The 27261-nt window shown below is 43.1% G+C and overlaps 1 protein-coding gene across 1 annotated transcript in view; it reads right to left on the minus strand.

Moving 5' to 3' along the window:
* Positions 1 to 27261, minus strand: part of USP13 (ubiquitin specific peptidase 13) — a 203265-nt gene that overhangs the window by 75720 nt on the left and 100284 nt on the right. The window contains exons 4-8 of the mRNA XM_075340593.1: positions 16077 to 16198; positions 7050 to 7192; positions 6274 to 6458; positions 3801 to 3895; positions 64 to 251 (exon numbers count right to left, since the gene is read on the minus strand). Coding sequence (XP_075196708.1) covers positions 64 to 251; positions 3801 to 3895; positions 6274 to 6458; positions 7050 to 7192; positions 16077 to 16198 — 733 coding nt within the window. The remainder of the gene's footprint in view (positions 1 to 63; positions 252 to 3800; positions 3896 to 6273; positions 6459 to 7049; positions 7193 to 16076; positions 16199 to 27261) is intronic.

The following is a 27261-nucleotide window of genomic DNA, read 5'->3' on the forward strand; positions in this document are numbered from 1 at the left end:
CTAACTTATTGAGAAGCACTTGTCTTGTGCACATATCTTGGAGGAGTAAGCAGTGATACATACGCTCTCTGGAATTCCGGTATGCTGAAGATGACCTGCATCACTGTGCTGAGGTAGGAGCTGTTCCCCTGGTTCCTAATACCGGTATAGCCAGAGCCAAACATTGGTTTCAACTTCAGTCCAGTTTCTTGGATGACTTCCCATTCACTAACCCTTGGTTTAACTTCATTATCCTTTACACCATTCTCGGTCTAAAAAAAGTAAAGAATGGAGAATTCTTGTCATGTCAAAAAAAAGAACAATTCTGTAATAATAAAAATGGTGTAATAAATTGTTTCTGTTCACATACAGAACTGAACCCCCCAAAATGAAAATGATCTAAAGACATGTTCATATGCAATAGAAAAAGACTGCTGGAAGGGTCTGGACTAGAGATGGGTGAACCTGACCTGCAGATGTTCGGGTTCGGCGGGTCCAGCCGGACTTAAAAAACAATAATAAAACAATAAAAAAGTCCAGTTTGGGATCAGACTTAAACCTGAACTTGACCACGCATCCCAAATCCCATATAAGTCTATTGAAACCCAAACTTGTGCATTGTAAAATGGTGGTAGTAAGAGCTAGGGGGCTGCAAAAGGAAGCGAAATGGGGATTAAAGCAGGACAATTATACTTACCAAGTCTGCGTGCGACTGTCACACTGCTTCTTGGTCCACTCATTAACACTTATGAATATTCACTCTTTCCTCCGTCCTCCCTCTATGACAGCGTCTGTGATTGGATGGATGCAGTCAGACTGCCAGCATGCCGTTGTCTATGATTGGTTGCCCATACACTAATTGTCTGGATCCCCGCAGTAAAGTGTAAAAATAAATAAATAATTGGAAAAAATGGCGTAGGGTCCCCCCGTATTTTGATATCTAGCGCAGATAAAGCAGACAACTGCTGCAGCCCCCAGCTGTGTGCGATATCTTGGCTGTGTATCAAAATAAGAGGAACCCCATGCGGCCTTTTTAAAATGATTAAAATAAATATCTTTTTAAAATCAGTGTGCAATCCCCCTTCCCGAATTTAGAATTTTCAAAATTGGGGCGGGACCACACGCCGCTTCCTTAAATTATTTATTTAATTAATTTTAAAAAATCCGTATGTGGTTGCTCGTATTTTGATATACAGCCAAGATAACGCACACAGCTGGGAGCTGCAGCCATGTGCTTTATGTGAGCTGCAGAAACAAAGGTTCCAGGCGGCACACAATCCAAGGTACACGTGTCCAAGGAAGGCATCCACAGTATAACTTGCACAAAGGACCGGCACTCCAAATCTTCTGGAATTATTTACACTTTATTCCACCTCATAAGTATACAGGCATAAATAACGCGTTTCGGCTAATAGTGAGCCTTTTTCACATCTAGATGTGAAAAAAGCTCACTATTAGCCGAAACACGTTATTTACGCCTGTATACTTATGAGGTGGAATAAAGTGTAAAAAATTCCAGAAGATTTGGAGTGCCGGTCCTTTGTTCATCTTTATGTGAACTGGGTATCAAAATACGGGGGACCCTATGCCATTTTTTCCAATTATTTACTTTACACATATTGGCCCATTACTAGTCTGGACATCCATAATAAAGTTTCTGGGTCACATTGTAACCCACAATATACCCGTAAAACTTTACAGAGGTTTTCTAAAACCCCTATTTAGTTGTATTGCAAAGTGCCCAATTTTTCATACTACAACATGCACATTACTATAAGACTCACCCGAGGTTTAGAAAACATAAAATAAAAAAAACATATATTCCCTGCTAATTGAGTGATATTTCCTCCTAATTACCCTTGCATTGTAAGTAAAGGTGAATAGAGAGGTCATAGATTTATTGTTAGAGGTTTTCTACAACATGTATTGTGCACAGAGCTCATTGTCAGAATAACCGACGTACAGAAACCAGTGACGTCACATGAGGGGGCGGCGCTGGTCTCTGCATGCCATGTATTCTGACAATGTGCACTCCTGTCAAATCATTACTGCTTATCTGAGCCGGCAACAGAGAGCATGATGTCAATGTGCACATTGTGCTAGGAATAGTCCAAACCCTGAAACAAGCATTACTGATGACTAGTGATGAGCGGACTCGCAGATAACAGGGACCAGCTGATTCCGGTGATCCGGTTTCTAAAATCCAGTTCTGGGTTGGATTCCGGTCCCCATATAATCTATGGGGACCAGAATCCAGTGATTAAAAATCATGGTAGAAGGGATAGGGGATGGGAGAAAGTGTGCTCTACTCACCAAGGCTCTGGCATGGCTGTACACTGCTTCCAGGCCTCGCACTCACTTACAGTGCCGCGCATTGGGCTCATTGAATATACATCTAATGGCTGCAGGCTGCAATTTTTAGGCTGAATCTCCCCAGCCTGAGAATACCAGCCTTCAGCTTTCGGGCTTTACCTTAGCTAGGTATCAAAATTGAGGAGGACCGCACGCCATTTTTTTAAATTATTTTATTTAATTTAAAAAAAAAAAAAGCCGTATGCGGTTCCTCTAATTTTGATGCACGAACAACATAAAGGCATGGGCTTTATCTGTGCTGGGTATAATAATATGGGGGGACCCTATGTCAAATATTTTATCTATTTTTATGCCACGATACTGACCCACAGACAGCACCTGTTATTGGTTGCAATCAGATGCTGTTACACAAGCTGGAGGCGTGTCTGACTGCAACCAATCACAGAAGCCAGGACAGCCAGTGGGCGGGGAAAGCAATGAATATGGATGAGCAATAATTAGCAGCCCAGGAATTGAAGGAGGCCACGGGAGCAGTGTACAGCCGAGCCGGACCCTCGGTAAGTATGAAGCAAGTTTATTTTCTTTTTTTTTTTTTAATTTCCCCAGTCCCGGATCCGGATTAATACCCATAATCCTGGGCCCAGGTACCTTTGAAGCTGCGCGGATCCGGACTTTTACAGTCCGGGTCTGCCTATCACCACTGATGACGCTTCATTTCAGGGCGGGGGCAGAGGCCGCGAGATTCTCAAACAAAGCGTCATCAAAAATGAAGTAAAAAAAAAATAGAAAAGCAGTTAGTGCAGTTAGGGTACGGTAGGGAATTTTTAATTTAAGTATATTAGAAATTAGTTTAGATTATGGCACTAAATAGAGATTTACGGAAAAAATTACCTTGACCTTCAGACCATCCCTTTAATGAATCACTTCTATTAATATACACTCTCTGCAGTGCACACATACACACAACACTGTACAGTACATAAACACACAGCTGTTACACCAATTCACACGCTACTTCATTTTCAAGTGCCTCTCAGACATGCGACTGTTCGGATAACATGAAATGTCCTTCAGTTCGTCCATGCACCTTTAGTGATGTGCAGGTCCTCGCAGCTTTCTCTCCTGCCCTGCACGATCAGACAGATTATGGTCAGACTGGAGGGGGATGCTATGTTTAGCATTCTCCTCAATCATAGGAAGATGCCTTTGGACTATAAGATGCACAATTCTTTTAGCAAAAAAAAAAAAAAAAGTCTCGCTAAAATGGGCATCTTATTGTCCAAAAATTATATTACTTTATTTCAGTATGAGAGGCCCTCTCTATTCATTCGCCTGAGAGTTCAGATAATTGCCGAGCATGTTGGGCTCCGCATCCATTATACATTTGTGGTGTATCAATGCTGTGGAAAATACCCTTAAATTGTAGACCAACAAAGTATTCAACAATTTGAACAATTAAATGTAAATTTTACAGAAATGTTACCATTTTGTAGATTATTAGCACTAACCCCTTGCATTTGTAGCATATCGATACCAAAATGTGCAAGATGTTTTGCGAGGTGTGGGTCTAAAACAGGTTCTTCTTCATCAAAGGAGTACACATCTGTCAGGTAAAAATAAGACATCCTTATGTTGGAATTTACATTACGTTTCCAGTTAATACTAACTAACCCAAAGACCTACAGAAGGCTGTGCTTAGATCTAGGTTATAGGGTCTGGATGCAGTTGCACAGAGGGGCCCATCACATTTGATGAAAAAAAAAATATAATACTGTCTGTTATATTGGCAAATTTTTTAAGTCAATGGGGTCCAAGAGACAGATCATGAATGTATCATTTTGTCAATTATAAGCAAGCACCACTATGCAGATATGGAGAAAGTCTAATAGTTATTTCCTGATTCATCAAGACTGTCTTGGTTTTGTGTGCTAGTAATGATGAAGTGCACTATGGAGTAATATGCCTCAAATTCATTAAGATATATACAGTGTTGGTCAAAAGTATTGGCACCCCTGCAATTCTGTCAGATAATACTCAGTTTCTTCTTGAAAATGATTGCAATCACAAATTCTTCGGTATTATTATCTTCATTTAATTTGGCTTCAATAAAAAAAAAAAATTGTCATAAAGCCAAATTGGATATAATTCCACACCAAACATAAAAAGGGGGTGGACAAAAGTATTGGCACTGTTTGAAAAATCATGTGATGCTTCTCTAATTTGTGTAATTAACAGCACCTGTAACTTACCTGTGGCACCTAACAGGTGTTGGCAATAACTAAATCACACTTGCAGCCAGTTGACATGGATTAAAGTTGACTCAACCTCTGTCCTGTGTCCTTGTGTGTACCACATTGAGCATGGAGAAAAGAAAGAAGACCAAAGAACTGTCTGAGGACTTGAGAATCCAAATTGTGAGGAAGCATGAGCAATCTCAAGGCTACAAGTCCATCTCCAAAGACCTGAAAGTTCCTGTGTGTACGGTGCGCAGTGTCATCAAGAAGTTTAAAGCCCATGGCACTGTGGCTAACCTCCCTAGATGTGGAAGGAAAAGAAAATTGACGAGAGATTTCAACGCAAGATTGTGCGGATGGTGGATAAAGAACCTCGACTAACATCCAAACAAGTTCAAGCTGCCCTGCAGTCCGAGGGTCCAACAGTGTCAACCCGTACTATCCGTCGGTGTCTGAATGAAAAGGGACTGTATGGTAGGATACCTAGGAAGACCCCACTTCTTACCCTGAGACATAAAAAAGCCAGGCTGGAGTTTGCCAAAACTTACCTGAGAAAGCCTAAAACGTTTTGGAAGAATGTTCTCTGGTCAGATGAGACAAAAGTAGAGCTTTTTGGGAAAAGCCATCAACATAGAGTTTACAGGGAAAAAAAAAGAGGCATTCAAAGAAAAGAATACAGTGCCTACAGTCAAACATGGCGGAGGTTCCCTGATGTTTTGGGGTTGCTTTGCTGCCTCTGGTACTGGACTGCTTGACCATGTGCATGGCATTATGAAGTCTGAAGACTACCAACAAATTTTTCAGCATAATGTAGGGCCCAGTGTGAGAAAGCTGGGTCTTCCTCAGAGGTCATGGGTCTTCCAGCAGGACAATGATCCAAAACACACTTCAAAAAGCACTAGAAAATGGTTTGAGAGAAAACACTGGAGACTACTAAAGTGGCCAGCAATGAGTCCAGACCTGAATCCCATAGAACACCTGTGGAGAGATCTCAAAATGGCAGTTTGGAGAAGGCAGCCTTCAAATCTCAGGGACCTGGAGCAGTTTGCCAAAGAAGAATGGTCTAAAATTCCAGCAGAGCATTGTGAGAAACTCACTGATGGTTACCGGAAACGGTTGTTCGCAGTTATTTTGGCTAATGGTTGTGCAACCAAGTATTAGGCTAAGTGTGCCAATACTTTTGTCTGGCCCATTTTTGGAGTTTTGTGTGAAATGATCAATGATTTGATTTTTGTTTCATTCTCATTTCATTCTATTGTGTTTTTTCATTGAAAGCAAAATAAATGAATATAATCATACCAAAGAATTTGTGATTGCAATCATTTTCAAGAAGATACTGAGTATTATCTGACAGAATTGCAGGGGTGCCATTACTTTTGGCCAGCACTGTATGCCTCTCAATAATTTTGCCCAACTTTCAATTGCTGTGCACCAGAAACTGCTCGAACAGAGCCCACTTTTTAAAAAGGGGACAGAGTTGGCTGGTAATGCGTAAAACACCAACATTCACAAATGTCTGCACAGCTATGAGTTACACAAACCTTTTGCATTATTATAAGCTGTTTTACGCAAAATAACTGTTGAAAATGGTTTGATGGATTGGGGCCTTAGACTGACGATATGGGGTCCAGCTTCACTAAGTTGGCAACCAAGCCTTACCTTAGTCCCTTTAACAGCACCATTGCTTTATTTTCAACAGTCAAATTCTGTTACATCAGGTTTATTCTATGTATTGATTTCCACTTACCTGCTCCATCTGGTGTAATAGTTCCTAGTTTGACCGCCAAAGGATAGCCCATCTGCTTGTGGTGCTCCAAGGCATGACCATTCCCACCGCTGCCTGAGCAAAACCATCTTCCACACAAGACTGAACCATCTGTCAGGTTAAGCCACAGGTTTTCTCGTAGTTCACATTTAGCACATTTCCAGCCACTGCAGATCAATTCCAAAAACGTCACGTGGTTAGGATGATATGAATTTGACAATCAGACATGGCACCATCCCTTCCCGCGCCCATCTACATACACACAGTGGATTCCATTATTAGGCTATGTGCGCACTAGAAATGTGAAGTTTCTCAAGAAAATTTCTCGAGAAACTTCTGGGAGTGAAAGATTTCCGGACCTCCGGAAAAAATCTGCACCAAATCCGCATGCGGATTTGACGCGGATTTGCCACGGAATAGCCGCGGAATTGCCGCGATTTTCCCGCGGGTGGTTCCCTGCGGATTTTTGCAGGCTGTACTGCAGAAATCCGCAGGGTACCTGCAGAAATAATGGACATGTTCATTTTCTCGAGAAAGTTTCTCGAGAAATTCTGCGTGCGGAAATTTCTTGAGAAAAATCCGCACAAGTGCGCACAGCTTTTTTTTTTGCCATAGAAATTGCTGGGAAATGTCTGCACAAAGATTGCAGACATTTCTCAAGAAATTTCCGCGGCAAATCCGCGGGTAAATCCGCGGGTAAAAAGCTCTAGTGCGCACATAGCCTTAGACCCATTCTACATTAATTCTCAATCATTTACCTAGGGGGGATCCGTACACCATTGTCTATCTGTACCAGGTTATTTGCAAACTTTGACACTTGTAAGTCTTCCTCCCATGACTCCTGTTCAAGTTTTCTGTATGGGGACTTGGAATTCAGAACAGCATCACAAGCTATTGTTACCTGCCCGAAAAGAGAAATGGCCATTCAAAATTCACATACGTTGTTATTCATTTGCATAGTAATGATTGATATCATTTACACATGACATTTACCCTTATATATAGAGAAAATGTTAAAGCACCACTCCAGAGATGAAATAAAAAAACACTGGAGTGGTGCTTTAAAAAAAAAAGACACACAAATTGTGCCTTCATTGATCTTATGTCACTACTCTCAAAGGCTATCATGATGTAGAGCAAGATGGCAATGAGGTCTGTCCTCTTCAGGAATGAGCCCAACTTTTGTCGTAGATGCAATGTTAGTAGCAGATTGGTCTGGAGACCACATAGGCAGCGCCTTGAAGATATCTTCATGAGGGAACGTCACATCAGCCCTACTCCTGGGATTATGGCGTAAGTTGCTTACAATTGTAATCTTTACTCCAGGTACACTGACAGCTTGATAGTACATTGATTTGCTTGTGGAACCAGTGGTATTGCCATTTCTTGAATGTGTCACAGGGGCCGGTTTTCAACATGGCGTCAGGCCACATTTTGCTCATCCTATTACTGTGTTGTTATGGCCTTGTCTCCCATCCTGCACATCTCTGACAACATTGGTCAGCAATTAGAAAGGGAGCTGCCAGCAGTGGATCTAGATGATTTGGAAGCCCATGTGCATTCAGTGTGGCAGAACATTCTTAAGACAACCAATAATAACCAATGCAAAGGCATGTAAGAGCATGTATCTTAGTGCATTGTGTCCATACTTGATGCTGAATACATTGAGATGTTTAGGAAATGTTATTTTTATTTTTTCATCATATTTCTATCGATAATGTGATTATGATAATGTCCTGAGTTTTCCTTTCATCTGACAAAATTTGTGTAAAGAAGATTGGGAATAGACTGAGGCTGTGCTCTGGAGTGATCAAGAAGGCATCAGGAGAACAGTGCGAAAGGTTCTTTTCATGGAAAGACAAATACCTAAGATGAGCACAAGATTACCAAGTAACGTTCCTAAAGCCCGCTTTACACGCTGCAATGTATCTTACAATGTGTCGGCGGGGTCACGTCATAAGTGACGCACATCCGGCATCGTAAGGTACATTGCAGTGTGTGCCAGGTACGTGCGATTGCGATTGAACGTTAAAACGTTCATCGCATAGACGTCGTACCTTTCTCTAGAATTGAACGTCAGATTGTTCAACGTTCCCGGGGTAGGACACATCGCAGCGTGTGACACCCCGGGAACGATGAACAGATCTTACCTGCGTCCTGCGGCTCCTGGCCCACAATGCGGAAGGAAGGAGGTGGGCAGGATGTTTACGTCCCGCTCAGCTCTGCCCCTCCGCTTCTATTGGCCGGCTGCCGCGTGACGTCGATGTGACGCCGAACGTCCCTCCCACTCCAGGAAGTGGGCATTCGCCGCCCACATCGAGGTCGTATGGAAGGTAAGTACGTGTGACAGGGGTTAATCGTTTGTGCGGCACGTTCAACAAATTGAACGTGCCGCACATACGATGGGGGCGTTGCAAATCGCATACTATAGCGTATGCGAAATTGCAACGTGTAAAGCAGGCTTTAGACTTGCTTTTAGAGGTTACACTAAATTTTCATTTTTTGTAATTGCTGCGATCATTTTTGTGACCTCTTTTCCCTGCTGTTCACGTTCTTCATATTTTCAGCTTGTGCCACTTAGTTCCAATTAATTGAACTCTTAAAGAAATCCTGCCACATGTATTTATGGTTAAAAGTTTGTAATAACAGAAAGTATTAATGCGAGAGAAAGGTTATTGGAATGTATATATTTGTAACTGACTAGATTGATCATTAATGCAAAATCTGCTTTATCATTGTTATTTGTATTTGTGACATCCTGATTATGCAGGGTCTTCAAGGTTTAACCCTAGAACGCGCAAGCATAGAAATCTACACTTTCACATACCTGGGGCCTTTTAAGCCTGTGGGCAAATAACATGGAGTAACTCAAATACAAATACTTTTCAAAGTTTATTTGAGATGTGAATATTTCAAAACATTATAATTATGTGCATAAAAAAAAAAAGTACCGTATTTTTCGGACCATAAGACGCACTTTTTTTCCTCCACATTTGGGAGGAAAGTGTGGGGTGCGTCTTATGGTCTGAAGCTGCGGGGTAGGGAGCTGTGGGGAGTCAGCGCTATGCAGTGGGATCATAGGAGGCAGGGAGGGTCGCTGCTGCAGGATGCCGGCGGCTGGAGAAACCACGTGTGCCCGCTGCTTAAGGCTTCTGCCACACTCACGTGAAATTCACGCACGTGCCGAGAGACACGTATTTCCCCTGCGTGTTGCGTGCAGGTAAGTACGTGTCTCTGGTACGTGCGTGACACGTGTGTTCTACGTGTGCTATCCGTGATAGCACACGTAGAACCGGTAATTATCATACTCACCTGGTCCTTCCTGCTGTCCGCGCTGCTGTCCGTGGTGCTGATCCTCGGTCTCCAGCCCTCCCGTCTCCCCGCTGCTGCTGCTGCCAGGCAGTGAAGTGAATATTCAATGAGAATAATGAGCGGCGGTCGGCAGCAAGAGGCAGCAGCGGCAGAGACAGGAGGGCTGGAGAAGGTGAGTTAATGTTTTGTTTTTTTTTCACTGACATGTGTGTTTTCTCCGGCGCGTGTCACACGGGACCGCATCCACACTACACCCGTGTGGTACGGGTGCGGGCCGTGTGACACCCGTGCTGCGGGAGAAAACACTGACATGTCAGCGCTTTGAAAAACGCACACACGTACAAACGCACACGGACACACGTTCCGTGTGGTTTTACGTGTGTGTGCCTGCTACAATAGGGTAGCATTGGTTAACGTGTCTCCGTGCCGCCGGTACGTGTAAAAAATGCCAAACACGTACCGGAGGCACGGATGTGTGGCGCTAGCCTAAAGTAAACGAATATTCATTAGCTGCTCCCCGCCCACCTCTCTCTGCAGTCAGCGGGTGTGAGGAGCAGCTAATGAATACTTGTTGAATGTAAACAGCGGCCACATGTGGGAGCTCCAGCCCCTGGCTTCCTGCAGAGGCTGGGGAGACTGTGTCTCCGCTGTTTAGGAGGCAGGAGCAGGGTGCCGCTGCAGTCATGTCTGGCCCGGGGGAAGTGCAGATCACTGCAGTGTCCGGGCCAGAGCATGGCATACCTTCACAGCACAGCCCGCAGTCTCTGTGCTGAGGGCTCAAATTACTTTCACTTTGATCCTTCCTCTGCACTAGAAACAGTCTCCCGTAGCTGACAAGGACCTACAGTGATGTAATGCAGAGGGGTGGGCCAGAGCAGCACAGAACAGCACAGTGCCCGCCTCTTCATTACATCACTGCAGGTCCTTGAGATATAGGAGACTTTGTTTGTAATGCCAGGACCAAACTGAAGCATGGTGAGCATCACATCAGTAAAAGTAAGGCAACAAATAACATAGTATAGGCATTACTGTATGATGGGGTTGGATCATATTATATATATATATATATATATATATATATATATATATATATATATATACACACACACACACACTATATGACTATGTACACACACACACACCAGATTGGAGGATCACACATATAATGATGGGGAACATACATATTCCACGATGGGGGCCATATATACCTGGAAGGTACCCAGAATGGAGGATATGAGGACAGAATTTGGGGATATTATTACCTCAGTAACACTGTCAGCAGTAAAATAACAGTGTGTCATGACCACATTCTTTTACTTTAATTTTTTTTTCTATTTTTTCCTCCTCTAAAACAAGGGTGCGTCTTATTGTCCGGTGCGTCTTATAGTCCAAAAAATACGGTAATTACACCAGCTTAAAACACCCAATGTATGCATTCTATATAATTCTTTTTTATATATACAGTGCCTACAAGTAGTATTCAAGCCCCTGCAGATTTAGCAGGTTTGATAAGATGCAAATAAGTTAGAGCCTGCAAACTTCAAACAAGAGCAGGATTTATTAACAGATGCATAAATCTTACAAACCAACAAGTTATGTTGCTCAGTTAAATTTTAATAAATTTTCAACATAAAAGTGTGGGTCAATTATTATTCAACCCCTAGGTTTAATATTTTGTGGAATAACCCTTGTTTGCAATTACAGCTAATAATCGTCTTTTATAAGACCTGATCAGGCCGGCACAGGTCTCTGGAGTTATCTTGGCCCACTTCTCCATGCAGATCTTCTCCAAGTTATCTAGGTTCTTTGGGTGTCTCATGTGGACTTTAATCTTGAGCTCCTTCCACAAGTTTTCAATTGGGTTAAGGTCAGGAGACTGACTAGGCCACTGCAACACCTTGATTTTTTCCCTCTTGAACCAGGCCTTGGTTTTCTTGGCTGTGTGCTTTGGGTCGTTGTCTTGTTGGAAGATGAAATGACGACCCATCTTAAGATCCTTGATGGAGGAGGGGAGGTTCTTGCCAAAATCTCCAGGTAGGCCGTGCTATCCATCTTCCCATGGATGCGGACCAGATGGCCAGGTCCCTTGGCTGAGAAACAGCCCCACAGCAAGATGCTGCCACCACCATGCTTGACTGTAGGGATGGTATTCTTGGGGTCGTATGCAGTGCTATCCAGTCTCCAAACGTCACGTGTGTGGTTGGCACCAAAGATCTCGATCTTGGTCTCATCAGACCAGAGAACCTTGAACCAGTCTGTCTCAGACTCCTCCAAGTGATGATGAGCAAACTGTAGACGAGCCTTGACATGACGCTTTAAAAGTAAAGGTACCTTACGGGCTCGTCTGGAACGGAGACCATTGCGGTGGAGTACGTTACTTATGGTATTGACTGAAACCAATGTCCCCACTGCCATGAGATCTTCCCGGAGCTCCTTCCTTGTTGTCCTTGGGTTAGCTCTTCGGACTCTTCGGACAAGCCTGGCCTCGGCACGGGTGGAAACTTTCAAAGGCTGTCCAGGCCGTGGAAGGCTAACAGTAGTTCCATAAGCCTTCCACTTCCGGATGATGCTCCCAACAGTGGAGACAGGTAGGCCCAACTCCTTGGAAAGGGTTTTGTACCCCTTGCCAGCCTTGTGACCCTTCACGATCTTGTCTCTGATGGCCTTGGAATGCTCCTTTGTCTTTCCCATGTTGACCAAGTATGAGTGCTGTTCACAAGTTTGGGGAGGGTCTTAATTAGTCAGAAAAGGCTGGAAAAAGAGATAATTAATCCAAACATGTGAAGCTCATTGTTCTTTGTGCCTGAAATACTTCTTAATACTTTAGGGGAACCAAACAGAATTCTGGTGGTTTGAGGGGTTGAATAATAAATGACCCTCTGAATAAACTTTTCACAATTTAAAAAAAAAAAAAAAAGAAATAACATTCTTTTTTGCTGCAGTGCATTTCACACTTCCAGGCTGATCTACAGTCCAAATGTCACAATGCCAAGTTAATTCCGAATGTGTAAACCTGCTAAATCTGCAGGGGGTTGAATACTACTTGTAGGCACTGTATATGTGTATATATATATATATATATATATATATATATATATATACACCGTATTTTTCGCTTTATAAGACGCACCTGATTATAAGACGCACCCCCAAATTTGGTGAAGGAATAAAGAATTTTTTAATAATTGGGGTCCGTCTTATAATGCCAGTGTCCGTCTAACAAATAATATAGGGTATATGTCCCTCATAGCCCCCTCATCCTAAAATTAGCCCCCTTAATCTGGATATGGCCAACCTTATATTGAACACGTCTCCCAGTGATGCCACATTTCCCCTATGGCTGGCACACATCCTCTATGGCTGGCACACGGCCCCTGTGGCTGGCACACAGGCCCACTCTGGCTGGCACACAGGTCCACTGTGGCTGGCACACAGGCCCACTGTGGCTGGCATACAGGCCCACTGTGGCTGGCATACAGGCCCACTGTGGCTGGTATACAGGCCCACTCTTGCAGGCAGACAGGCCCACTGTGGCAGGCAGACAGGCCCACTGTGGCAGGCAGACAGGCCAACTGTGGCAGGCAGACAGGCCCACTGTGGCAGGCAGACAGGCCCACTGTGGCAGGCAGACAGGCCCTCTGTGGCAGGCAGACAGGCCCACTGTGGCAGGCACACATCACCCTCTGTTACATATCGCCCCCATGTTGCTGCTTTTAGTAAAATAAACGCTTTCCTTACCTTCTGCAGCACTGTCTTGTCTTGTGTCTCTCTCCTCGGGGTTGAGCTCCTCCTGTCTCCTGCACTTCCTACTTCCTGGTTCTAGTGCAGGTCATGTGATCGAGACAGCAGAGAGTTATCTCTGCGTTCCTAATCACAGCAGCAGGAGGGAGACCGGGCAGACACGCTGGAGGAGGTGAGTAAAGAGTTTATTATTTTACTATGGGCAGCAGCATGGGGGCCATATCTAACACAGGGGGAGGGGGGATCCTGTGCAATCAAAGGTAAGCACAGGCAGATAATATGCACAGCTCCCCCAGCCCATCAGCGCGATGCAGTTTCAGCACCACGCTTCTGATGGACAGCAGCTGTACATATTATATGAGCGGGAGCAGGAGATCAAACGCTGCCGCTCCCAGCTCTCCCTACCCCCAGCAGCCCCCAGCACCGCTCCAGAGCTGCCTGCACCTTCACTGGACTCTGTATATATATACACCCCCCCTCCCGTATATTCGGATTATAAGGCGCACCCCCTACTTTCCCCCAAAATTTGGGGGAACAAAAGTGCGTCTTATAAAGTGAAAAATACGGTATATATATAGATATATATATATATATATATATATATATATAAAACGATTTTTTTTGTCTAAAAGTTTTTTATATAAAAGCTGTAGTAAACATGGTGCAGGAATATTTCTTTTCAAAAACTTTCCTTTTCAACATTACTGATTATCCCAAAAATGTTCACATGTTATTTTTTCAGAAGAAGGTTCCTTGCACACATTTTGTCCACAAGTAGCACAGAAATGCTCAGATTTCCTTCTCTTCTTTGCTGGATAAATATAACAGCGCTTTCTTTTTTTTTCTCTTGGCTTTAGATGTTCCTGAAAATGTATACCACATCGGATCATAGCTTCCGTAATTTGCCTTGGTAAGCATTTTGTGTTGTTTCGCTCGATCATGGTAGGCATCAAAAGTTCAAAGACAAAGTAAGACAAGATAAAGACAAAGTCTTCCCCAGCAACAGTACAGACAAAAATACTGAGGATCACATGTAAACCAAGTACAGGCCTAAAAGGCCCAAGGTATGTGAATATGGGGTAGTCCCAAAAAAGAGTTGTTTTACTGAAATGCCTATAACATAAAAATATATGAACAACTGGAAATTACTAACAACTATATACCTGAGGATACCTAAAGTTTCAAAATTCTAACTAAAGTAATCTTGTAGAAAATAGAAAACAAGTAACCTAGCAGGCCTGCAAGGCCCCAGGTATGCGTTCTAGGGTTAAAGATGTTTTTATGGTTTCAGGAATCCCTTCTTTGTTTTGTTTACAAAAAAACAACAAACGGGGGCTAGCGCATGAGTCTAGCGCTGAGTCTCCACCACTGCCCCTGATGTCTGTTTTTGTTGAAGTGCTGATGTCTTATCGTTCTCGCTGCAGCCAAACATTAAACATAGTGGCTCTGATTGATTTGTGCCAACTTCTCAGGCAGAGCCATGAGCTCACTGATTGTCCGCAGTTATCAATGTGCTGTCAGTGCTGCAGACCATAACACACACCAGGAGGAACTGCAATGAATTTAAGGAAAAACAAAATCCACACACACTACACCTGGAGAGAACACATAAGGCCGGGGCCACACGGGGCACTAGTGCGATCCTCGCATGACTTTCGGCTCTCGCTGGCAGTACAGCAGAGCCAAGTGTCATGCTAGTCTTCCTGCGACTGAGGTCCGACTGTGCGAGCAGACCTCAGCTGCGGGATGCGGGCCGGCTCTGCGGAAGGGAGGGAGGGATTTATCTCCCTCTCTCCTCCATATCCGGCTATTGCGATTCTCGCTCTGCACTCGCAGTACACCGGTGTACTGCGAGTGCAGTACGATTTTTCTCTGGCCCCATACACATGAATGGGTGCGAGAGAAAGAGTCTCGCATTACAATTGCAGCATGCTGCGATTGTTTTCTCGGTCCGATTAGGGCTGAGAAAATAATCGCTCATGTGCGCTGACACTTAGGGCCGCTTTACACGCAACAACATCGCTAACGAGATGTCGTTGGGGGTCACAGAATTCGTGACGCACATCTGTTCTCGTTAGCGACGTCGTTGCGTGTGACACGTACAAGCGACCGCTAACGATCAAAAATACTCACCTTATCGTTGATCGTTGACACGCTGTCCATTTCCCAAATATCGTTGCTGTTGCAGGACGCAGGTTTTTCGTCGTTCCTGCGGCAGCACACATCGGTATGTGTGACACCGCAGGAACGAGGAACCTCACCTTACCTGTGGCCGCCCACAATGAGGAAGGAAGGTGGTGGGCGGGATGTTCGTCCCACTCATCTCCGTCCCTCCGCTTCTATTGGGCAGCCGCTTAGTGACGTCGCTGTGACGCCGAACAAACCGCCCCCTTAGAAAGGAGGCAGTTCGCCGGTCACAGCGACGTCGCTAGGCAGGTAAGTAGTGTGACGGGTCCGAGCGATGTTGTGCGCCACGGGCAGCGATTTGCCCGTCACGCACAACCGACAGGGGCGGGTACGCTCACTAGTGATCTCGCTAGCGAGATCGCAGCGTGTGAAGTACCCTTTAGGCTAAAATTGGTCCGAGTGGAATGCGATGTTTTATCGCACTCCACTCGCACTGTTTTTCTCACCATGTGTCTTAGGCCTTAATATACACTTACAGAAAAATTAAATATTTTTTCAGAAATTTGTGCAATACTTCATAAATACCATATCCAAAAGGTACTAACCAAGGCTGGGAGTTCTTCTATATTAGGTATGGCAATTTCAAAGTGATCTGGAAATATAACAAGTTTGGCTTCATCTTCAAGCTCATAATCATTACTGTTGAAATCTGCATCTATTTCAAGATCTGAAAAAAAAATACAAAACAGAGGAATGCAATAGAATGAATACTTTTGTAATCGAATTTTTTTATTGAACAACTTTCCTACAAATTTTCATTAACAGCGAATAAGAAGAAAACACCTTCATAAACATGTACCTTTTTCCTGGAACAAGTCCATGTCTACACTGTAGATGAGGATTCAATCAACACAACACTCCCTATTATACCCACATGAACCAGTCTGGCAAACAATTTTATACACAAAGAACCAACACAATACAATGTATTACCTGTAATACTATTGTTTACAATTTCAATTATTCATTTATGCAAAGGGATTCTGTCAGCAGGTTTTGACTATATAATCAAAAAGCTGTCTCTGCCACCCAGATAAAAGGAAAAATTAAAGAAAGGAAAAAAAGCAAATCCTGTGACCCCTTTCCACCACCCCTGGTAAGCTACATTCAGAATATAAAATGCACCCCTCACTTTCCTCCCAAATTTTTGAGAGGAAAAGTGCGTCTTATAATCCGAAAATATGGTAATTGGAAAAAATGGCTTAGGGTCCCCTGTATGTTGATACCCATGCAGATAAAGCAGACAGATGGAGCCCCCAGCTGTTTGTGTTATCTTTGCTGTGTTTCAAAATGAGCGACCCCATGTGGCTTTTTAAAATGATCTAAATAAGTACTGTAATTAAAAAAACGATGTGTGTGCCCCTCCAATTTTGATACGCAGCCAAGATAAAGCAGACAGCTGCGGGCTGATATTCTCAGGCTAGGGAGCCTCATGGTTATTAAATGAGTCAATTCTGGCGCTATACCAGACTCATCCCAATTGCATTGCAGTGGTAGTGGCAATTGGGCTAATAAAAGGGGTTAATGACAGCTGTAATTTGTCAACAAAACACTGCCGTCATCAAGCCCAAGGTTAGCAATGGGGAGAGGTTTAACAGACCCCCATTATTAATCGTGTACATAAAAAAAATAAACAAAAATCACAGAGAAAAACACTCACTTTCTCCAACTTATTAACCTCCAAAACACCCCTGCAGGTCTGACATAATCCACACGATGTCTGATGACAATCCTGGTTCTACTACATCCTAATGTCGCAGTGCACGGTTACATTAGAAAACGCAAGTGATCACTGCAGCATCAGGGACACACTGTCAGGGACAAATGCAATGTCAAGTCCTTTAACGATTTTACTGCATTTTAAATCTGTTGAGATCAAAATGGGTAAGAGAAAAAAAAATTGTACATAATTTCAGCTGCTCTTTTCTAGTCATAGTATATTTTTAGTATGAATAACAACATCAAATGCATAGTGAACATGGGGCAAATACTAGAAAATATAAGCAGTCACATGATATACTGCTCATATTTTCTAGTATTTGCCCCGTACATCATGTGGACACTCCATATTTCTTTCTGGATATTTCAAGAGGGTATCACCTTCCAGTCATTACAGAACACTGTGTTTTTGATGTCCTTCATGAGATTTATGTTTCTAAAACTCATATACACCATGTTCACTATGCATTTGTTGTTATTCGTACTGACACCTAGTGCCCTCTTTTCTGTTTATGTAATTTTTTTCCCCATATGCTGTGGTTCTTTTACAAATTTCATTATACAGCTTACATTATTGTACGTAATGCCACCTAGTGGCTTTTTTCTGTTCACTCCTTGTTTTCATATGTAATTTCATTTCTGTATCATGTCTTTAGTTATGATTTTTTTGTATTTTTTCTTTTTTCTTTGTTCTTCTTTAGAGTATTTTTTGATAAAGGTCGGTGAGACAGAAACGTCATATTAGTTTATACACTTTGCATGGTGCGGCCCATTAAAGGGATCTTTTTGTTTCATCCAATACATTTGAGTGCCGGATTCTTTCATTTCATTTTACGGAGTTGGACCCTATCCTGGCACCAATCATATCTCCAGGAGTGCTGTTCTTCCATTTCTACTTTAAACTAAAATGGTTTTGGGAGGAGAACGATCGTCAGAAAGAAAAGAAATAATATGGTAAATACCGTAATAGGCCAAAAAAATCAGGTGCTACTGTAACAAGCCATATTCCCCAAGAATTCCTAAATAATTGTTACACCAACAATAGTAACTACTATCCATTTTGAAAATTGTGATTTCAGTGCATATAAAATTATTATGAGGACAAGCTATAAATGTATTCCCATAATGTAGACATTAAAATAAAATCATAATCCACTAAATGTTAATAATCATCCTACAAAGATACATGTTAACCTTGAGCATTTCCCTGAATAGTCACATTTTATGGCAACTTGATCTGGTCATGAATGGTTCAATAAATGAGCTATGTATAGTAAACTATCAAGAGTATCAGATGATCAGAAGATACAGTATCAATAGTGTTGGAAAAATATCTACCAGCGTAATGTGACTCTTCCCTTTTCTTAGAGAAAATGAAGTGCTCAAACTCAGTGAGAATCAAGGAACTCGAGATAAATGTTAAGGTGATGTCAGAGATATATCTTAAAGGGGTTGTCCAGGTTTTTTGTGAAAGTCTGCAGTCACTCTCGGACTGCAGACTTGTGCACTGTGACAATTCTCCAGTGTCGGCAGACCGAGAGATCATGTGACCACAAGTATGTGATATGCATACTTTCAGCTACATTCCCACTAGACATGCACGGCTTCGCTCAATACAAGTCAATTCTGGGAGACCATGCAAGTCTAGTCGGAATGTGGCAAAAAGTATGCATATTGCATACATGTGATCACATGCCAACTTGTTTCCACGGCCAGCACCTGGGAATTCTAACAGTGCAATGTGAGGATTCACAAGTCTGCAGTCACACAGAGTGCTCCTGTGTATTGTAGAGACAATTAAGATAACTACCTGCCAGACAATGAGCCGAACCAACACTTTGCCGACAGTCATGTAAGGTGTATGGGGGGGCTTAAGTGTATGGCCAGTTTTAATTCCATCTAAAGTGCCATACAAAACAAAGCAACAAGGAGCTATGGGAGATGTTGAAAAGCAATAGATGTTTTCTGGAGGTATCAGTTACTAAACTGGCAGCCTCATACTGTATTACAATCTTTCCTGCAATTAGACAAAGTATGGTGGAAGTCAGAAGGTTCAAAGAATTCTAGACCTCATCTGGATAAACACGGAGTACTCAAGAAGAACTGCCGCTGACAGTCTATGACAGGTCCCTTGACTTCTAGGTAACAGCGTCTCTGGAAAAATACAACACATAAGATGTGGGAGAACAGAGGAGTGCCTGAATGGACATGTTGGCCTGAGAATTAGATCTGTTAACAACTGGCCCTCAGTGCAGATATAAATAGCTCTCAAGTGGGCAAGTCTAAAAAGGTACTTCTCACCAAACAATTGTGTCAGTGGTTTGTAAAGACATGAATAATACCATGATCAATGTACGACCTCTTCACTACTCTAGACATCACTAATTGCAAGACTATATCACCTCCATGATAACTATGGTAACCACTTATCAGCATTGACCTTTTACAGAAATTTAAAAAAATACCATATGTAAAAATTGACTTAACTAGGCAACATAATCTAGACGTTTACTGCCTTGGAGTGCAAGAATACGAGGGGCTGCTAAGTCTTTGGCGTTGCCCAGAAAAAAACGAGATAGGATGATGAAACTTTACATTTATTCCACATACTCTCCACTGATGTCAACACACTTCTTACATCGGTATTCCAAGTTCTGTAAGCCTAGTAAAAAGAAGGATTATGGTTGTGCCTCAAACCAGGCATCCGTAGCAGCCATGGCATCAGAAATGGTGTGAAATTTGGTACCTTTGATGTGTTTCTTCAGGTTTTGAAACAGATGATAGTCGGAGGGAGCTAGATCTGGTGAATAAGGTGGGTGGTCAACCAACTGGAAGCCCAGCTCAGCCTGCTTTACCATGGTCGCTTATGCAGTGTGAGCAGAGACATTGTCTTGCAGAAACAAGATTCCTTTGGACAACTTGCTGCGCCTTTTGGACTTCAGAGCTGCCTTCAATTAGTCCAAAAGTTCAATGTAATACCTTGCATTGATGGTGGAACCCTTTTGAAGGTAATCAACTAGCAGCATTCCCTCCTTATCCCAGAACACAGACGCTATTACCTTAGTGGCTGATTTTTGCACCCTGAACTTCTTTGGACGAGGAGAACCACTGTGCCTCTACTCTTTTGACTGCTTCTTATTTTCTGGGTCATACAAATAAATCTAGGTCTCATCCACAGTGACCAGTCAATCCAGGAAGTTCTTATTAGTTCGGAAACGCTGACAAATGGACCGGGAAGTTTTCACTCCCATGCTTCTCTGATCTGTTGTCAAACATTTGGGGACCCACTTTGCAGATAGCTTCCTCATGTCCAAATGTTCATGGATAACCCACAGCATCTACGATCTCTGGAACAACAACCACTCTCCAGGACGTCCCTCATCATTGGTGCTAAAGTGGCCCGTTTAAATTTGGCAACACAGTTCTTAACTGTGGAATATGAAGGGCATTGATCCCCAATGTTTGCGACATATTACCATGAATATCCTTCAGACTTTCCTTGCAGAAAAAAGAATTTTATCCCTCCTCTGCTCTCACTTGCTGTGAATATCGCATTAGACTCCGCCATTTTGTTTTCCCGTGTGCGTAAAACACTGCTGCCATAAGCAACAAGTACACAATTTTGAAAACATATATTACATATAAGGCTTTTATGTGATTTAACATTTGTTACCATAGAAACAAAAAAAGATCACAAAGCCAAAGAATTATCAGCAGTCCCTTGTAAAGCAATGTTAATATAATCAACCCGAGAAGATAGAATGGACAAAAAGAGGTTGTTTCTTTTCAGAAAATCTTCGTCTTCGTCTATAGTTTGTTACACACAAAAACTAACAGCTTATTACTCACCGTCTCTAGATCCAGTGTGGAGTCACTGGTGCTTCTCCTGGTGTCCAGTATTGGGTGCACATCACATCAATAGCATGTCAGACAGTATAGCATGGCAGACAGTAAGCTCAGCCCATGTAGACGGTACATCCCCCTCAGAGCTGCTGAGTTCCCGATTGTCTGCTACGCTATCAATGTAAGTAATGTCAGCCCCACAGCAAATATTGGACTCCAGGAGCAGCACCAGAGATTTAGCGTTGGACCAGGGTACAGCAAGTATTTAGCGGGGTTTTTTTGTTTGAAACATAAACTGTAGCCAGTCACCAATATTTTCTCAAAGGAGACAGCCCCTTTAATCAGTAGCTACTAATTGTAGATAACTGTTTTTCTTTTAGTATTTTTAGAGCTCTAAATTACAAAATCTTAACAATAAAGGTGAGCATCTCATCATTTACAGTGAAGGAAATAATTATTTGATCCCTTGCTGATTTTGCAAGTTTGCCAGTGACAAAGACATGAACAGTCTATAATTTTAAGGGTAGGTTAATTTTAACAGTGAAAAATAGAATATCCAAAATAAAATCCAGAAAATCACATTGTATAAATTATAAAAACTTATTTGCATTTTGCAAAGAGAAATAAGTATTTGATCCCTCTGGCAAACAAGACTTAATACTTGGTGGCAAAACACTTGTTGGCAAGCACAGCAGTGAGACATTTTTTGTAGTTGATGATAGGGTTTGCGCACATGTCAGGAGGAATTTTGGTCCACTCCTCTTTGCATAGAGCAATATAGGGCTGGTCTAAATAGGGCTGGGTGGACCCGGGCTGTAAAAGTCCGGATCCACGCGGTGTCAAAGATGCCCAGGTGCCAGGCTCAGGCCCGGAATTCCAGTTGTTTGATCCGGATTCGGCACTGGAGAAGTTAAAATTAAAAAAAAAAGAAAATAAAGAAAATAAGAATGAAGCAAGCGCTTCATACTTACCAAGACTTCGTGTCTTCTGACACACAACACAGATAAAGCCCATGGATACAAGCTGCCGACCCAGTCTTGCGCTTACCTTGTCTGTGTATCAAAAGAAGAAGAACCGCATGCAGCTTTTTTTTTTTTTTTTAACAATTTAAATAAACAATTAAAAAAACCTGACATGTAGTCCCCTCCAATTTCCGTACCTAGCCATGATTAAGTCAGCTGGGGGCTGGTATTCTAAGGTTGGGGAGACCCAGCCTAAAAATATCAGCCCCCAGCCGCCTGGAATTGTCGTATCCATTAGATGCGACAAGCCCGGCGCTTTACTGGCTCTTCCTGTTGCTCTGGTGCGGTGGCAATCGGGGTAATAGCAGGGGTTAATAACAGCCCACAGCTGCTACTAAACCCTAGATTAGTGATGGCAGGCGTCTATGACACCCGCATCACTAATCTGTAAGTGAAAGTAAAACACAGACACTGAAAAAATCTTTTATTTGTAATAAAAGACAAAAAACACCCTTTTTCCCCAACTATTAACCCCGAAACACACTTGCAGGTCCAAAGTAATCCACACGAGATGCCACAGCGATTCAACTCTGCTACATCTGAATCTCACAGTTTGCGCCATAAAACATGACTGCCTGCTGTGAGTGCAGACAGACAATGACTGAGCCGCGAGGAGTGATGACGTCACTCAGGTTATTTGCAGTCACAGCTGAAAATTCTCACGGTCCTCCACCTGTAACAGCAGGTAACTTGACCTCAGTAAAGTCAGTGACCTCACCTCAGGTGAGACCTGCATCTCCTGGCAGAAAACCACAGGGGTTTTCTTGCCAAGAAATGTAGATTTGGTGCTGAAAATTTTACACCATATTCCTGCACTCAGTCTACACCTCCTGGCAAAAACGTGCGTTTTTTTTTGACAAATTTTGTTTCCATACTTTTTGCAGCGGGTTTTTGCCAGTCTTTTGCCACGGTATTCTGCCAGGAGGTGCGCATTTGGTGTTGAAATCGTCTACACCAGATTTCAGCACCAAATTTGCACATCCTCGCAGAAAAAAACATTGTTTTTGCATTTTTGGGCCAAGGGATGCAAATTTAGTGCTGATATTTTAACACCATATTCCTGCACCCAATCTACACCTCCTGGCAAAAACATGCATCACTACCGCATCATACTGCATGTGGTAGTGATGTGGTGTTTTTCCCAAGAGGTGTAGATTGGGTGCAAGAATATGGTGTAAAAATGTCATCACCAAATTTGCATCTTTTGTCTCAAAAATGCAAACAAAGGTTTTTATTCTGTCATGAGGTGCAAATTTGTTGCTGAAATCTGGTTCAGACGATTTCAGCACCAAATGTGCACCTCCTAGCAGAAAATCACAGGAAAAATCGCAGAGGGGGGGGGGGTTGCAAGGAGTTGTAGATTGGGTGCAGGAATATGGTGTTAAAATTTCATCACAAAATTTGCATCCCTTGGCCTAAAAATGCAAAAAAACTTTTTTTTTACTTTTTATACTGCCAGGAGGTACAAATTTGGTGCTGAAATCTGGTTCAGACGATATCAGGACCAAATATGCACCTCCTGGCAAAAAACTGCAGCAAAAATCGCAGCAAAAAAACGCATCAAACAATGCATTAAAACAACGGGGGGGTTTGCCAGGAGGTGTAGATTGAGTGCAGGAATATGGTGTAAAAATGTCATCACCAATTCTGCATTTCTTGGCAAAAAAGCCTGCGGTTTTCTGCCAGGTGATGCAGGTCTGTGAACGACCTCACCTGAGGTCAGGTTACCTACAATTACAGGTGAAGGACTGTGGGAACTTCTAGCTGTGACTGCAAATAACCTGATTGACATCAACGCTCATTGCGCAGCTCATTCATTCTCTGCACTCACAGCGGGCAGTCATGTTCTATGGCTGATCGCTGTGACTTGAATGTTGCAGAGCTGAATCACCATGGAATCTCGTGTGGATTACTTCGGACCTGTAGGTGTGTTTGGGGGATTAATAAAGTGGTGAAAGAGGGTGTTTTTTGTATTTTATTCCAAATAAAGGATTTTTTCTTTGTTTGTGTTTATTTATTTTCACTTAAAGATTAGTGATGGGGGTCTCATAGACCCCTGCCATCACTAATACAGGACTTAGTGGCTGCTGTGGGCTGCCACTAACTCCCTCATTACCTCGATTGCCACTGCACCAGGGCAATCAGAAAGAGACGGATAAAGTGTCGGGCTTGTTGCATTTAATAGATGCGACAATTTCGGGGCGGCTGCAGGTTGCTATTTTTTAGGCTGCGGGGCGGCCAATAACCATGGAGTCTGAAAATACCAGCCCCCACCTGTCAGGCTTTATCTTGACTGGGTATCAAAATTGGGGGGGAAAGCACGTTGTTTTTTTTAATTATTTATTTTAAATAACGAAAAAAAAGCCGTATGCGGTTACTCTCATTTTGATACACAGCCAAGATGAGGGCAGGGCTGGGGGCTGCAGCCTGTAGCCATGGGCTTTATCTGTGCTGGGTATAATAATATTCGGGAATCCAACACCAAATGTTTTAGTTTATTTTTACAGTATGATAGTCACCCGCAGACAGTGTCTGTGCATGGTTGCAGGGAGACACCATCACACAAGCTGGGGGCTCATCTGACTGCAACCAAGCACAGAAGCCAAGGATGGCCAGTGGGCAGGAAAAGCAGTGAAAGCAGTGTATATGCGATGACCTTAATGCGCAGCACCAGAAGTGAATGCGCGACCTGGAAGCAGTTTGCTGCCATGACGGAGCCTCAGTACGTATGAAGCGCTTGCTTTATTTTTATTTTCTTTATTTTTTCTTTATTTTTTTTAATTTCTCAAGTGCCGGATCTGGATCAAACACCCAAAATCCCGGGTCTGGGCCTGCCACCTGGGCACCTTTGAAATTGCTTGGATCTGGACTTTTACACTTACAGATTAGTGATACGAGTACGCCGCCATAACTAATCTAGGGTATAGTAGCAGCTGTAGGCTGCTATTAACCCCTCATTACACTGATTGCCACCACACTAGGGCAATCGGAAAGAACTAGGTAAAGCGCCAGGCTTGTCGCATCTAATGGATGCGACAATTCCAGGTGACTTGAGGCTGATATTTTTAGGCTGGGCCTCCCCAGCCTGAGAATACCAGCCCCCAGATGTGGGGCTTTAAGGCTTTATCTTGGCTGGGTATCAAAATTGGAGAGAGCCGCATGTCGTTTTTTAAATTGTTTATTTAAATAAATTAATTAATTAATTTTAAAAAAGTTGCACGCGGATCCTCTTCTTTTGATACATAGCCAACATAAGCGCAGGGCTGGGGATGTAGCCATGGGCTTTATCTGTGCTCAGTATCAGAATACCGGGGGGACCCTGCACCAAGTCTTTTTTTTTTTTTTTTTTTTATACCACGATACTGCTGGTAGATGCTGGAGTGTACCAGCTCCTTCCAGATAAGGCGTCATTTCAACATGCACCCTATCACATGATACATGATAGGCGCATGTTCAAAATGCCGTCCATGTTTCCAGCCAGAATAAACATTCTTTTTCTAAGGCCACATGGGCATGGAGCTGTTTATAATAGAAACGGGGGGGGGGAGAATCCCCCTTGGATGATTATGGTGGACAAGAGGAAACATCACCACATCCACTAACCAAGCTAGTCACGCCCACTAACCTGTAATGAGCCCATACATTCTAGGCTCACAGTAGATGCTAGAGTGTATGGGCTTCTTCAGTTACACTCCTTTCCCCGCCCACCAGCTGTCTTGACACCTGTGATTGGATGCAGTCAGCTGACACTTAGGGTTGGGGCATGTCTGACTGTGCGTCTGACTGTAATTAGCGGCCCAGGAAGTGAATGTGAAGCCTGGGCGCAGCATATAGCCATGTTGGAGCCTTGGTAAGTCCACCACTTGCGCTTCCATTCCTCTATCCTTTCCACCACCATGTTTAATCTACAGATTCTGATCCCCACAGACTTATATGGGGGCGGATTCCGGACCTGATCCGGATTTTTTTTACAAAAAGAGCGAGTCCGTCCAGCTCTATCTCTAAATCATTAAGATTTTGAGGCTGTCACTTGGCAACTCGAAGCTTCAGCTCCCTCCATAAGTTTTCTATGGGAGGTCTGGAGACTGGCTAGGCCACTCTATGACCTTAATGTGCTTATTTTTGAGCCACTCCTTTGTTGCCTTGACTGTATGCTTTGGGTCATTTTTGTACTAGAAGACCCAGCCATGACCCATTTCTTTTAATGTCCTGGTGGAGAGAAGGAGGTTGTCACTCAGGATTTTACGTTACATGGCTCCATCCATTGTTCCATTGATGCGGTGAAGTAGTCCTGTGCCATTAGCAGGGAAACACCCCCAAAACATAATGTTTCCATCTCCATGCTTGACAGTGAGGACAGTATTCTTTGGTTCATAGGCAGCATATCTCTTCCTTGAAACACAGCGAGTTGAGTTAAGGTCAAAGAGCTCAATTTTTGTCTTATCTGACCACAGCACCTTCTACCAATCACTCTCAGAATCATACAGGTGTTCATTGGCAAACTTCAGATGGACCTGCACATGTCTTCTTGAGCAGTGGGACTTTGTGGGCACTGCAGGATTTTAATCCATTACAGCGTAATGTGTTACCAATGGTTTTCTTGGTGACAGTGGTCCCAGCTACCTTGAGATCATTAACAAGTCCCCCCCCCATGTAGTTTTAGGCTGATCTCTCACCTTACTTATGATCCTGGATACCAAATGAGGTGAGGTTTTGTATGGAGCCCCAAATTGATGTCGATTGACACTAATTTTGTATTTCATCCATTTTCTTACTATTGCATTGTCACCTTCTCATCCAGTGTCTTACTTATGGTTTTGTAGTGCATTCCAGCCTTGTGCAGGTCTATTATCTTGTCCCTGACATCCTTAGAAAACTCTTTGGTCTTGCCCATGTTGTAGAGGTTAGAGCCTGACTGATTAAATGAGTCTATGGTCAGGAGTCTTTTATACAGGTGACAATTTAAGACAGCTGGTTTAATTCAGGTAATGACTTGATTAGAAGCATCTAACTCAGAGGTCTCAACACGCAGCCTGCGGGCCGCATGCAGCCCCTCAGGCTGCTTCGTGCGGCCCCCAGGCCCATGCCACTGTTGACAATCATAGCCGGTGCAGGGGCCGCAGCCACTGTCTGCGCTTTATGTCAG

This window comes from Anomaloglossus baeobatrachus, chromosome 3 (genome assembly GCF_048569485.1).
Source record: "Anomaloglossus baeobatrachus isolate aAnoBae1 chromosome 3, aAnoBae1.hap1, whole genome shotgun sequence".
Classification (NCBI taxonomy): Eukaryota; Metazoa; Chordata; class Amphibia; order Anura; family Aromobatidae; genus Anomaloglossus; species Anomaloglossus baeobatrachus.